Consider the following 12,089-nt stretch of genomic DNA (forward strand, 5'->3'; position numbering starts at 1 on the left):
ACTACACCCATCAAGTTATTTTTTTTAACCCTTTACATATTTCACAAGTACTAAAGGAATATTTTTGGGCAGATTTTACACTTTAATCAATTTTTTTCCTATAAGGCCGCAAGAGTTAAGAGTTAATAGCAAAAAAAAAAGTTTTTCTGCAGTATATAGAAACACCCCACATGTGGTTGTAAACTCTTGTATGGGCACACAGCAGGGCTCAGAAGGAAAGGAGCACCATATGAATTTTGGGGGGCAGATTTTGCTGGAATGGTTTTTGGGCATCATGTTAAAGGCAAACTAAACTAACCCTACAATAGAAACTCCCATAAGGTGACCCCATTTTGGAGACTAGATCCCTCAAGGAATTTATTAAGGGGTATACTGACCAATTTAACCCCACAGGCTTTTATCATCTTGTTTAGGGGCTAATTTTTTGCGGGATGGTGTAATGTTTTCAGTGGTACTATTGTGGGGTACATAGTACTTTTGATCACTCGGTAGTACACTTTTTGTAATACAAAGTTGGTAAAAAAAAAAAGGCTATTTTGGCAGTTTTTATTTTTATAGCATTCATCTTATGGGGTAGATCATGTTTTTTTACAGAGACGGTCATTATAGACGATACCTAATATATATTTTTTTTATTGTATGTGGTTTATTGAGGGGAAAGAATCCCTTCTACAATGCATTACAATTAGTGTTGATCGAGCACCAAGGTGCTTTTGTGCTCGAGTAGAACACTTCGCGAAGCGATATATGGAGTCAGTGCTTGGGGACACTCCAGTGTATTTAAATCTAATTTCTGAAAAGTTCCTGCTGCGATTTGAACTCCCAACAATGTACATTAGAGGCAAAGAACTTATCCACTCAGCTATAAAACTGAATGCTAAACTGTGTCTAGTGAGTATTCCTATTCAGCAGAAGACTTATTTTTTATTTCTGTGCAGGTTAATATGTAGCTGTATAGTGTAGTGGTTAACATCCTTGCCTCTAATGTACAAGGTTGGATGTTTGAATCCTGGCAGAAACATTTCAGAAATAGAGATTAATTTTATATCTTTTTTAGTAATTGTAAGAATGTAAGAAATGTATGGCACACAATAAATGTGTAATCACAAAAAATAAATATTTTTTTTTAGATATATATATATATATATATATATATATATATATATATATAAAATCATACAAACCGGATTCCAAAAAAGTTGGGACACTATTCAAATCGTGAGTAAAAACTGAATGCAATGATGTGGAGGTGCCAACTTCTAATATTTTATTCAGAATAGAACATAAATCACGGAACAAAAGTTTAAACTGAGAAAATGTACAATTTTAAGGGCAAAATCTGAATTTCATGGTGTCAACAAATCCGCAAAAAGTTGGGACAAGGCCATTTTCACTCCCCTTCTTCTTACAATACTCAACAGACGTCTGGGGACCGAGGAGACCAGTTTCTCAGGTTTAGAAATAGGAATGCTCTCCCATTCTTGTCTAATACAGGCCTCTAACTGTTCAATCGTCTTGGGCCTTCTTTGTTGCACCTTCCTCTTTATGATGCGCTAAATGTTCTCTATAGGTAAAAGATCTGGACTGCAGACTGGCCATTTCAGCACCCGGATCCTTCTCCTACGCAGCCATGATGTTGTGATTGATGCAGAATGTGGTCTGGCATTATCTTGTTGAAAAATGCAGGGTCTTCCCTGAAAGAGATGACGTCTGGATGGGAGCATATGTTGTTCTAGAACCTGAATATATTTTACTGCATTGATGGTGCCTTTCCAGACATGCAAGCTGCCCATGCCACACGCACTCATGCAACCCCATACCATCAGAGATGCAGGCTTCTGAACTGAGCATTGATAACAACTTGGGTTGTCCTTGTCCTCTTTGGTCCGGATGACATGGCGTCCCAGTTGGGCTGAATGACCTGTGGTGACGTCAGATCACATGCTCCAATCACATGATCTAACATCACCACAGGTCCTTTAGCCCAAGCCCACAGCTAGCAAAGAACAAACCGGGAACTAACTACGCAAACAAGAGGATAAGGTGAGTTAACTTTTTTATTTTTTTAACCTTTCCAGCACTATTATACTATGCATTCTGTAGTCAACCCCATTCACGCAACCCCATTCACTTCTATGGGGCCTGCGTTGCGTGGATTATCGGAATACTCGCTCGTGTGAAAGGGGCCTTACAGTAGCATTCCTGTTTGTGGTGCAGTGTCGTTTAAGGGCCCAGAGATCACAGGCATCCAGTATGGTTTTACGGCCTTGACCCTTACGCACAGAGATTGTCCCAGATTCTCTGAATCTTCGGATGATGTTATGCAAAGTTGATGATGATAGATGCAAAGTCTTTGCAATTTTTCGCTGGGTAACACCTTTCTGATATTGCTCCACTATCTTTCTGCGCAACATTGTGGGAATTGGTGATCCTCTACCCATCTTGGCTTCTGAGAGACACTGCCACTCTGAGAAGCTCTTTTTATACCCAATCATGTTGCCAATTGACCTAATTAGTGTTAATTGGTCTTCCAGCTCTTCGTTATGCTCAAATTTACTTTTTCCAGCCTCTTATTGCTACTTTTGGGGGATTTGTTGACACCGTGAAAATTTTAATCAACGTATTTTTCCTTTAAAATGATACATTTACTCGGATTAAACGTTTGATCTGTCATCTACGTTCTATTACAAATAAAATATTGACATTTGCCATCTCCACATCATTGCATTCAGTTTTTATTCACAATTTGTTTAGTGTCCCAACTTTTTGGGAATCCGGTTTGTACTTCTGATATATATGAATGCCTAATATTTGGGAAACTACTACTGATGTTTTTAGCCATAAAATTATTTACATATATTATAATAATCCAAGAGAATCCACAACACTTCCTTGTGTAAAAGAGTGTAATTTATTCACCAAATAACGTTTCGGTTCGCTCACTAGAACCTTTCTCAAGCAGTGAGAAAGGTTCCAGTGTGTGAACCAAAAAGTTTGTGCCGTGGATTCTCTTGGATTATTGTCATTTGGAAGTCTTTGATCGCTTCATCAGCCGCTGGCACCCGCCATCATATAATACTGTTGTGTTTTTCACAGATGTTGGAAATTGTGTTACATATATTATAATATATATTCTAAATATATAATAATATATGTAAATATATTATGGCTAAAAACTTATATAAATATATAAATATTTATAGTATAAATGTTTCTGCTGGGATTCGTTGGTCTGGGAGTTCAAATTCCGGCAGAAATTTTCTGAAATAAATGCTAAATTACATTTAAATACACTGACTCGAGCATGCTCAATCAACACTTATTACAAAACACATTGTTTATTGTAATGCATTGCCTGTCAGTGTAATACCAGCCAGGGGCCTGTGTCTCAAAGGCTTCCGTAGGAGGCAATACCAGATGCCTGTGGAACTCATTGGGTTGCCTTAGTATTCATCATGGGAACCCAATGGGGTCAGAGAGGGAACCCCCTCACTCTGCAAAAACCTACGCATGCCCTGTGAACTCCAGCAGTTTGTTCAGGCAGAGAAACAGACTGTCAGATTTCACTATATACTTCAGAGATGAACACTGCCTCAGACTGTTAGATCCCCATTGACAATATTGCAATCCAACAAGGATCTGGTTGCTTTTCACCATAAATGCCGGCTACCATCTGGACAAAAAGTACTGTATGCTGTATTTTTTGTCCAGCCAAAATTTACAATTTATGCAGTTCACATGGTAGTCAATAGGGATCTAGATGTGCATGGCAGTGTCCAGCTGTGCCAGGTAAAATGGACTCCAGAAAAATGCTCCTCTGCCGGAACATATTGCCAGAGTTCACATTGCATATTTTAGCCTAGCATTAGAATCTAATTGCATATTACTTTTCAGCTTAATAGTAAAACCTTATGCGGTAAGCTCTTATGCACCTCTAGCTGCAGATGTTAGCAGAGATGAGCAAATAATTGAAAAGTTAAATTCAGCTGATTCAATTAATCTTGCAAAAAAAATAAAAAATGCAATGACAGGGAGCAGAGATCATGCTGCCCCCGTCATTTGTGTCCCTCAGATGCCACGTTCATACATGATCGCAGCATCTGAGTGCAAAATTATTGGAGTATTCCCATCTTAGACAATGGGAGCATATTGCTAGGATATGCCCCCTTTTATGATAGGTGCGGGTCCCACTGCTGGGAGCTGCACCTATATTGAGAACAGAGCGGAGAGCACTGTGGCTGGAGGACCCCAGATTTCCCAGGGTCCATCCACCACCAAGCGCTAATCCCCGCCTCTCCCATAGAAGTGAATGGGAGCGTGCTGGTCATGCACGGCCCATGCTCCCATTCATTTCTATGGGGCAGACGGCAATGGAACCCACACCTATAAGACAATAGGGGGCATATCCTAGCGATATGCACCCATTGTCTGAGATTAGAAAACCCCTTTAACAATAAAAAAATAAAATAATAATAAAACTTACCACTTCCATTTAATCACGTCTTGCTTGAAGATCTGGAGCGAAATCTCGCACAGCGCGAGATTACGTCATCACACCAGCCGACATGGTGATGTCATACGTCACCACGCACGGGATCTTCAATCAAGATGGAGGCTAGCGGCCCGTTACGATCAAATGGAGGAGATAAGTTTTCTACACTATTTCAGGTTAAAATCGATTTGCTGACACGAAGCACGTGAAATGTGATCTGATCTTCATCTTGGTCACAACAATAGACAATCACAGTCTGCTTAAACTAAAAACACACAACAAATTAAATATTACCATGTTTTTATTGAACACACCATGTAAACATTCACAGTGCAGGTAGAAAAAGTATGTGAACCCTTGGATTTAATAACTGTCTGAACCTTCTTTGGCAGCAATAACTTCAACCAAACGTTTCCTGTAGTTGCAGATAAGACGTGCACAACGGTCAGGAGTAATTCTTGACCATTCCTCTTTACAGAACTGTTTCAATTCAGCAATATTCTTGGGATGTCAGGTGTGAATCGCTTTCTTGAGCTCATGCCACAGCATCTCAATCAGGTTGAGGTCAGGACTCTGACTGGGCCGCTCCAGAAGGCGTATTTTCTTCTGTTCAAGCCATTCTGTTGTGGATTTACTTCTGTGCTTTGGGTCGTTGTCCTGTTGCAACACCCATCTTCTTTTGAGCTTCAGCTGGTGGACAGATGGCCTTAAGTTCTCCTGCAAAATGTCTTGATAAACTTGGGAATTAATTTTTCCTTTGATGATGGCAATCCATCCAGGCCCTGACACAACAAAGCAGCCCCAAACCATGATGCCCCCACCACCATACTTCACAGTTGGTATGAGGTTTTGATGTTGGTGTGCTGTGCCTCTTTTTCTCCACACATAGTGTTGTGTGTTTCTTCCAAACAACTCAACTTTGGTTTCATCTGTCCACAGAATATTTTGCCAGTACTGCTGTGGAACATCCAGGTGCTCTTGTGCAAACTGTAAACGTGCAGCAATTATTTTTTTGGACAGCAGTGGCTTCCTCTGTGGTGTCCTCCCATGAAATCCATTCTTGTTTAGTGTTTTACGTATCGTAGATTCGCTAACAGGGATGCTAGCATATGCCAGAGACTTTTGTAAATCTTTAGCTTATACTCTACGATTCTTCTTCACCACATTGAGCAGTCTGCGCTGTGCTCTTACAGTCAGATACTTTTATAACCCTTTCCAGCTTTATGCAAGTCAACAATTCTTAATTGTAGGTCTTCTGAGAGCTCTTTTGTGTGAGAGGCATCATTCACATCAGGCAATGCTTCTTGTGAAAATCAAACCAAGAACAGGTGTGTGTTTTCTTATAGGGCAGGGCAGCTGTAACCAACACCTCCAATCTCATCTCATTGATTGGACTCCAGTTTGCTGACACCTCACTCCAATTAGCTCTTGGAGATGTCATTAGTCTAGGGGTTCACATACTTTTTCCAACTACACTGTGAATGCTTACATGGTGTGTTCAATAAAAACATGGCAACATTTAATTCTTTGTGTGTTATTAGTTTAAGCAGCCTGTTATTGTCTATTGTTGTGACTTAGAGGAAGATCAGATCCCATTTTATGACCAATTTGTGCAGAAATCCATATCATTCCAAAGGGTTCACATACTTTTTCTTGCAACTGTATGGGCGCCGGCTGTGTGCACAATGCTTCACAGATGCGGACTTATTTGCTTGAATGGGTCCACAATCCATAAGATACGGTGCAGTGACACACAGTGGAAGGCCACTGAAGCACTACAGGGTGCCTCCATGGCATTTCGGTCTGTGCCTTAGCACCACAAAAAATATGCTCTATTTTGTTCGCGGTGAGAAAGGATCACAGACCCATTCAAGTTGAATCGGTCTGCATTTGTCAGCACCTGCCATATGGATGGTGCTTGTGCATTGGGGATCGCAGTCTGCGGTCCCCAATGCACAGGCAACACACGCTTGTTTTTTAACATAGTTTATTAATAAGAAATTCTGTACACATTTTCCTGCTTTCTTTTGTGGACAGACATGCTCAGTAGCTTTCCTACTCCTTTCCTCCTCTCAGTTTCAGCATAAAGATCTCATTATGAAGCTCAAGCACATTTCATTAATTTGTCCCTACTTCAAAATTCATAGACATATTTAGCTGCATTTCTCTCTAGACAGTTGAAAAGGAAATTGAAGGGGACATTTCATACTTCATTTGTTGGTGGAATATCCGGGCTGTGTGAGAGGGATTATGCAAGGGAGAAGAAAAGGTTAACAAAAGCTGACTGCAATCCACTTTTAAAAAATACAGGTGCTTGATGGCCACGTAAAAAACTGCTGCCCACCCGCAGAATATGAAAAGACAAATGCTCTAGATGTGTAAAAAAAATAGAGAGAAATTTGTGGAAATTACATTACATTAGTTTTCTGACAACCAGTCCCATTGGATCCCCTCAGTTTTGTCTTAAAGTTCTCCTTCAGGTCTTCTGCTAAATGAGTGCTAGACTGCTCCTCCATCATCTAACTATTGCAAAATGACTCATAGCAGTTATTTGGAAAACAACCTCTATACCGTCTAAGCATGATTTAGTCACAATAATTAAATACATCGACAACATAAAATATATGTGCGACAGTCAAAATTGCTCTCTTGATGAATTTCATAATACCTGGGCCAATACCTAGGCTTGAAGAGAGTTGTTGATGTCCCATAAATATAACCTTTCCATTTATTATACTATTAAGATCAGCATGACAAACCCTACCACTGTCTTCTACCTTCTTCTATGGATTGTCTTTTTCGTATTTTCCTGCTTATTTTTTCTTTTTACTTTTTTATCATATATGTTATATTTGTTATATCACCCCATTTTGACCATGTTAGTTTTGAGTTGACTAAGAAAAACAAGACTAGGATTGCTAACGACTGTATGTCATGATTCTCACATGAGTAAGTATTGCTCATCTTGTTTTATGTATGTTATTGAAGATTCTAACTCATATCTATTGTAGTAATATAACATTGTATGATTGTATGTATATATAGTGGCATGCAAAAGTTAGGGAACTCCTTGTCAAAATTACTGTTACTGTGAACAGTTTAGCAAGTTGAAGATGAAATGATCTCCAAAATTCCCTTTGCATTTTAAGTAAAAACTTTTTTTTTCTTCATCTTTTACATTTTCAAAATAATGCATGGCTAGTACCTAGTAGCACCCCCTTTAGAAAGTATCACAGCCTGTACATGCCATTTGTAGCCAGCCAAGAGTCTTTCAGTCGTCTTTCTATTTGAGAAATTTATATCCATTCTTCCTTGTAACAGTCTTCCAGTTCTGTGAGATTACTGGGTCATCTTGCATACACTGCTTTATTGAGGTCAATCAACAGATTTTCAATGATGCTAAGATCAGGGGACTGTAAAGGTCATGGTAAAACCTTCAGCTTGCGTCTTTTGAGGTAGTCTATTGTGGATTTTGAGGTGTATTTAGTATCATTATCCATTTGTAGAAGACATCCTCTTTTCAACTTCATTTTTTTTTACAGTTGGTGTTATGTTTGCTTCCGGAATTTGCTGGTATTTGATTTTTTCCTCTACCCATGAAATGTTCCCTGTGCCATGGGCTGCAGCAGAACTCCAAAGTATGATTGATCAGCCCCATGCTTAATGGTTGGAGTGGTGTTCTTTTCATGAGATTCTGTGCCCTTTTTTCTCCAAACATACCTTTGCTCATTGTGGTCTAAGAGTTATATTTCTACCTTATCGGTGCTTCAAGCTTGTTTAAACCTTTGTTTGCAAACTTCCGATGCTGATTTTTGTGGTGATGATGCAGGATAGTTTTCTTATGATGACCCCTCCATAAAGGTCATATATGTGCAGGTGTCGCTGAACAATGTACCACAACTGTACAGTCTAAAAAGCTTCTTGAAGGTCTTTTGCAGTAAATCAGGATTTCTGATTTTCCTTTCTAGCAATTAGGACTGAACGAATTTAAGTATCCGGTGTAATGGTGCAGAACCCTAAACAACCAGACAGAGTATAAACAATAGTGGCTTTATTGAATAAACGGCAGTACAGTCCAAACCAATAAGCATATACAGGTAACCAACCCGAATAATAACCTGTGCAGGGAAACACCAAGGGGACAGCCAGTGACCAGACCAAAGTTGTTTTGCGCAGTATTAGTTCATGTAACGTACTGTCATGCCCTGTTCAGGTCATGTGCGGAGGTCTGCTAGGTTAGCAGCACATGTGTAGCCTTTTGTTATTGCTTTGGAGTTGAGCTGTATCCGCCTCCCTTCAGGTGCACTGGGTGGGGTCGTTGGTATGAGCTTAACTCCAGTGTCCTGTGCGGGTTATAGCTTCTGTCTTGTTCAGAGGTAGGAAGGAGGGAAGGTTTGCTGTTCCTGCTCAGTTCAAGGTAAGTTGGTTTTGTTTTCTTGTGATTGTCTGTCTAGGCTGTTAGAGAGACGCCTGCCACCTCCAGGTCCTGAGGGAGCAGGCTGCCTCTTTCCCCCTTTTACCATCTTAGGGATTTTAGGGAATCTTCAGCCTAGTCACAAGGACACGTTCATTCCCACCTTCAGGGTCTGAATGTGGGCATAGAAGTCTAGGGAGAGCTGGTGGGGATTTGCCAGGAGGTAACCTTTATCCCCAGCTTCTTGCCTAGACATTTGTTTTGTTGTATTCTGTGTATCTTGTATCCTGTCCAGCGTGACACGTACCTAGGGATAAGACGTCAGGATTTCTGGGGCTCGTTCCGAGGTCATAAACGACACAAACTGTTCAGCAAAGATGAGGTATCCAGAGGCAGTCTCTAGAGATAAATTGAGGAAGGAAGGGGTCATGCACAGGTAAGTCTGGGAGAATATGAACCGTAGCATACACCCGGGTTGTCAAAACAGTGGGCACTGACCAGCCAGGGAGATCACCTTTTAAGTACCCTCTAGCCAATAACAAAGTGCCATATGTCTATTCCGCATACGTCATATAATGATCCTAATCCCTGACACTTGTGCGGCCTAGGCTGGTCCTTAGTCACTTAACCCATGCCTGTCCTCTAATCTACTAGAATTTACGTATAGGTATTTTCCCCATCAGCGGATGGCAAAGCAAATGAGATGCGCGTACGGCCGCGTATCCTCTTGTGAACATCCTCTCAAGCGTGCACGCAGACGCTCGAGTGGCCCAGCATGAATGAAATATAGCGTCGGCATGGATGCCGGAACATAACCTGCAGGTGATACCGGAGTCAGGACCGGCCGCTGCGTGCCGTCACCAGTCCGGTCAATCTGCCACCGAGACCCCGGGGGTCATCCCCTTCCTGCGACCATGCAGACACACTTCCGCGTCTGCCCGCAAAGGATTCGGAACCGAAGACTCCCCAGGCACATGCATGACCTGTCCCGCCACTCCAACAGGGTCCCCCGCAGGGCGAGCCCCACGAGGACCCCTGGGGGCTCCAGTGGATCGCGGAACAGGAGAGTGTCTTACACCTGAAGTTCACTTTGATACAAATTTCAGGGAAAATTCGATTTGCTACGAAGCTAAATTTCCTTGTGCTTCTTGGTAAAGAAGTTCTTTGAAATGGCGGTAAGAAAAATAAAATCATGCACACCTCATCCATTTGAGTGCGAGGTGGCCTCCTTGGTCATGACCATGTAAGATTTCATACAGGATCTTAAATCAAAATGACCTGGTGGTCATTTCGCTCTCAGATGGAAAAGGTGAGTATTAATAATTTTTTTAACCAATTAATCCCTGAAATCCCTTATTTTTCATCTTCAATGCTGCGATCAGCGATGAACGCAGGATTTGAGGGGTTCAATGGTGGTGGGGGGCACAATCACCGTTTCCAGTCATTGCGCCTGCTACTTACAAAGAAATACTCTTCGTGACAAAGTGAATTTCTTTATGAAATTCTGCAAAGTAGTTGAATCGAATTTTTATAAATTTTGCTCATCACTACTAATAATCCTACGATCAGCCATCTCTGAAATTTTTATTGGTCTTCCAGAACATCCCTTGACCTCCACTGTTCCTGCTAACATTTCGAACAGAGGAAATGGCAACCTGAAAACGTTTAGCTTTCTCCTGCTTTATGGGCTTAACCATTTTTATTTTCAGAGTGTTAGTAAGCTGCTTAGAACCCATGGCTGCTGTTTATTTGGGACAAGGTTAGAGGAGCCTAGGTATTAATAAAGCTTTGAACATTAAATCACCTGGCCTTTCCTAAGGATGATTGTGAATAAGCCTCAAACCTAACAGGCTATTTAGGTCTGAGACCTTGGTCAAATTTATCTGAGTGGTCAAATCTCCTTGGGTTCCCATACTTTTGCAAGGTACTCCTTTTCCTTTTTTCACTTTAAAATTGTACCAAACTAAAATGATACACTGATATTGCTTAAAAGTTAAAAACTGTGTTTTTCATCTTTGACTTTATTCCTTTTGGAGATAATTTCAACTTGCTTAACTGTTCACAGAAACAGTAAATTTGACCAGAGATAGCTAAACTTTTGTATGTCATGCTGCTTATACATCTGTCTCTGCTGCACTCGCACAGGCTTTAGGCTCTTCTGTTCCAGTCCTGATTGAATGTCTTCTCTTCCTGATCAGCTGCATAATAGTAAATGTAGCTGAACAAGAAATTAAGAGAAGTTATCCAGTCAGGACCCAAACAGCAGAGCTTGCAAGCCTGTGTGAGTGCATCATTGGCAGAGCAATGGAGAGAGAAAGTACTAACCAAACTTTCTTCTACAAGAGTGGATTTGTTTTAAGCCTGGAAAACTCCCTTAAAGAGTACTCCAAAGTTAGATACTGCAGAAACTATCATTAAAGGAAGCCTGTCACCCAATTTGTACACATTAGGCTTTCAGTAATGGCCCTTAGAACTTTGAAAAAGCATGCTAGACATATCTTTATGTAATTTGTCGCTGTAGTGAATGTCCTGGAAAATCTGTTTTCATCCTATGGTAAACATCTCCAAAGTGGCGAGTGGGGCGGGCTTTGGCTTTCAAAGTGCTCAAGGCACTGTGTACCTCCCCTAAGCTGCAAAGGTTTCCTCCCCTCTCCACCATCATCACTCTCATGCAGTGCCTGCCTTATTTTCCCAGATTTGCCAAGGCACCTACCTGTCATTGGAGGAGAGGTTGAGAATGCTAGGCATAGCCTAGGGGGAGGAGCAGGCAGCATCAGTGTGATGTTGATGGACAGGGGAGGAAACTTTTGCAGCTTAGGAGAGGTATACAGCACCGTGAGGAGTGGGGGGCTTGTGCACTTTCAAAACCAAAGCCAACCTTGCTGGGGACTTTTTGATTCCATAGGATTAAAATAGCTTTTTCAGGACATTCGCTAGAGAGACAACTGACATAAAAGGTATGTCTAGCATGCTTGTGCAATTACTGAAAGTTTAAGGGGTGACAATTTGATGACAGACTGCCTTTAACACATTATTAGTATATCTAGTCTTATATAGTAAGAAATTAATTCTCCATACCAATTTTGGGATATTTTGTCTTTTACTAGATGGGGTTCTCTACAAGGCCCGAATAAGGAAAAATTCTGGGTAAGCTTTTTAATTAGGATTAAAAAGTACTTTTAT

At 40.9% G+C, this 12,089-nt stretch overlaps 1 protein-coding gene across 1 annotated transcript in view; it reads left to right on the plus strand.

Annotated features, from left to right (window-relative positions):
- The window catches only part of LOC122935346 (tubulointerstitial nephritis antigen-like), a 131,585-nt gene that overhangs the window by 118,216 nt on the left and 1,280 nt on the right, over window positions 1–12,089 (plus strand). Inside the window, exon 12 of the mRNA XM_044291111.1 lies at window positions 12,014–12,053. Within this exon, the coding sequence (XP_044147046.1) occupies window positions 12,014–12,053 (40 nt within the window). The remainder of the gene's footprint in view (window positions 1–12,013; window positions 12,054–12,089) is intronic.

This window comes from Bufo gargarizans, chromosome 4, assembly GCF_014858855.1.
Source record: "Bufo gargarizans isolate SCDJY-AF-19 chromosome 4, ASM1485885v1, whole genome shotgun sequence".
NCBI lineage: Eukaryota > Metazoa > Chordata > Amphibia > Anura > Bufonidae > Bufo > Bufo gargarizans.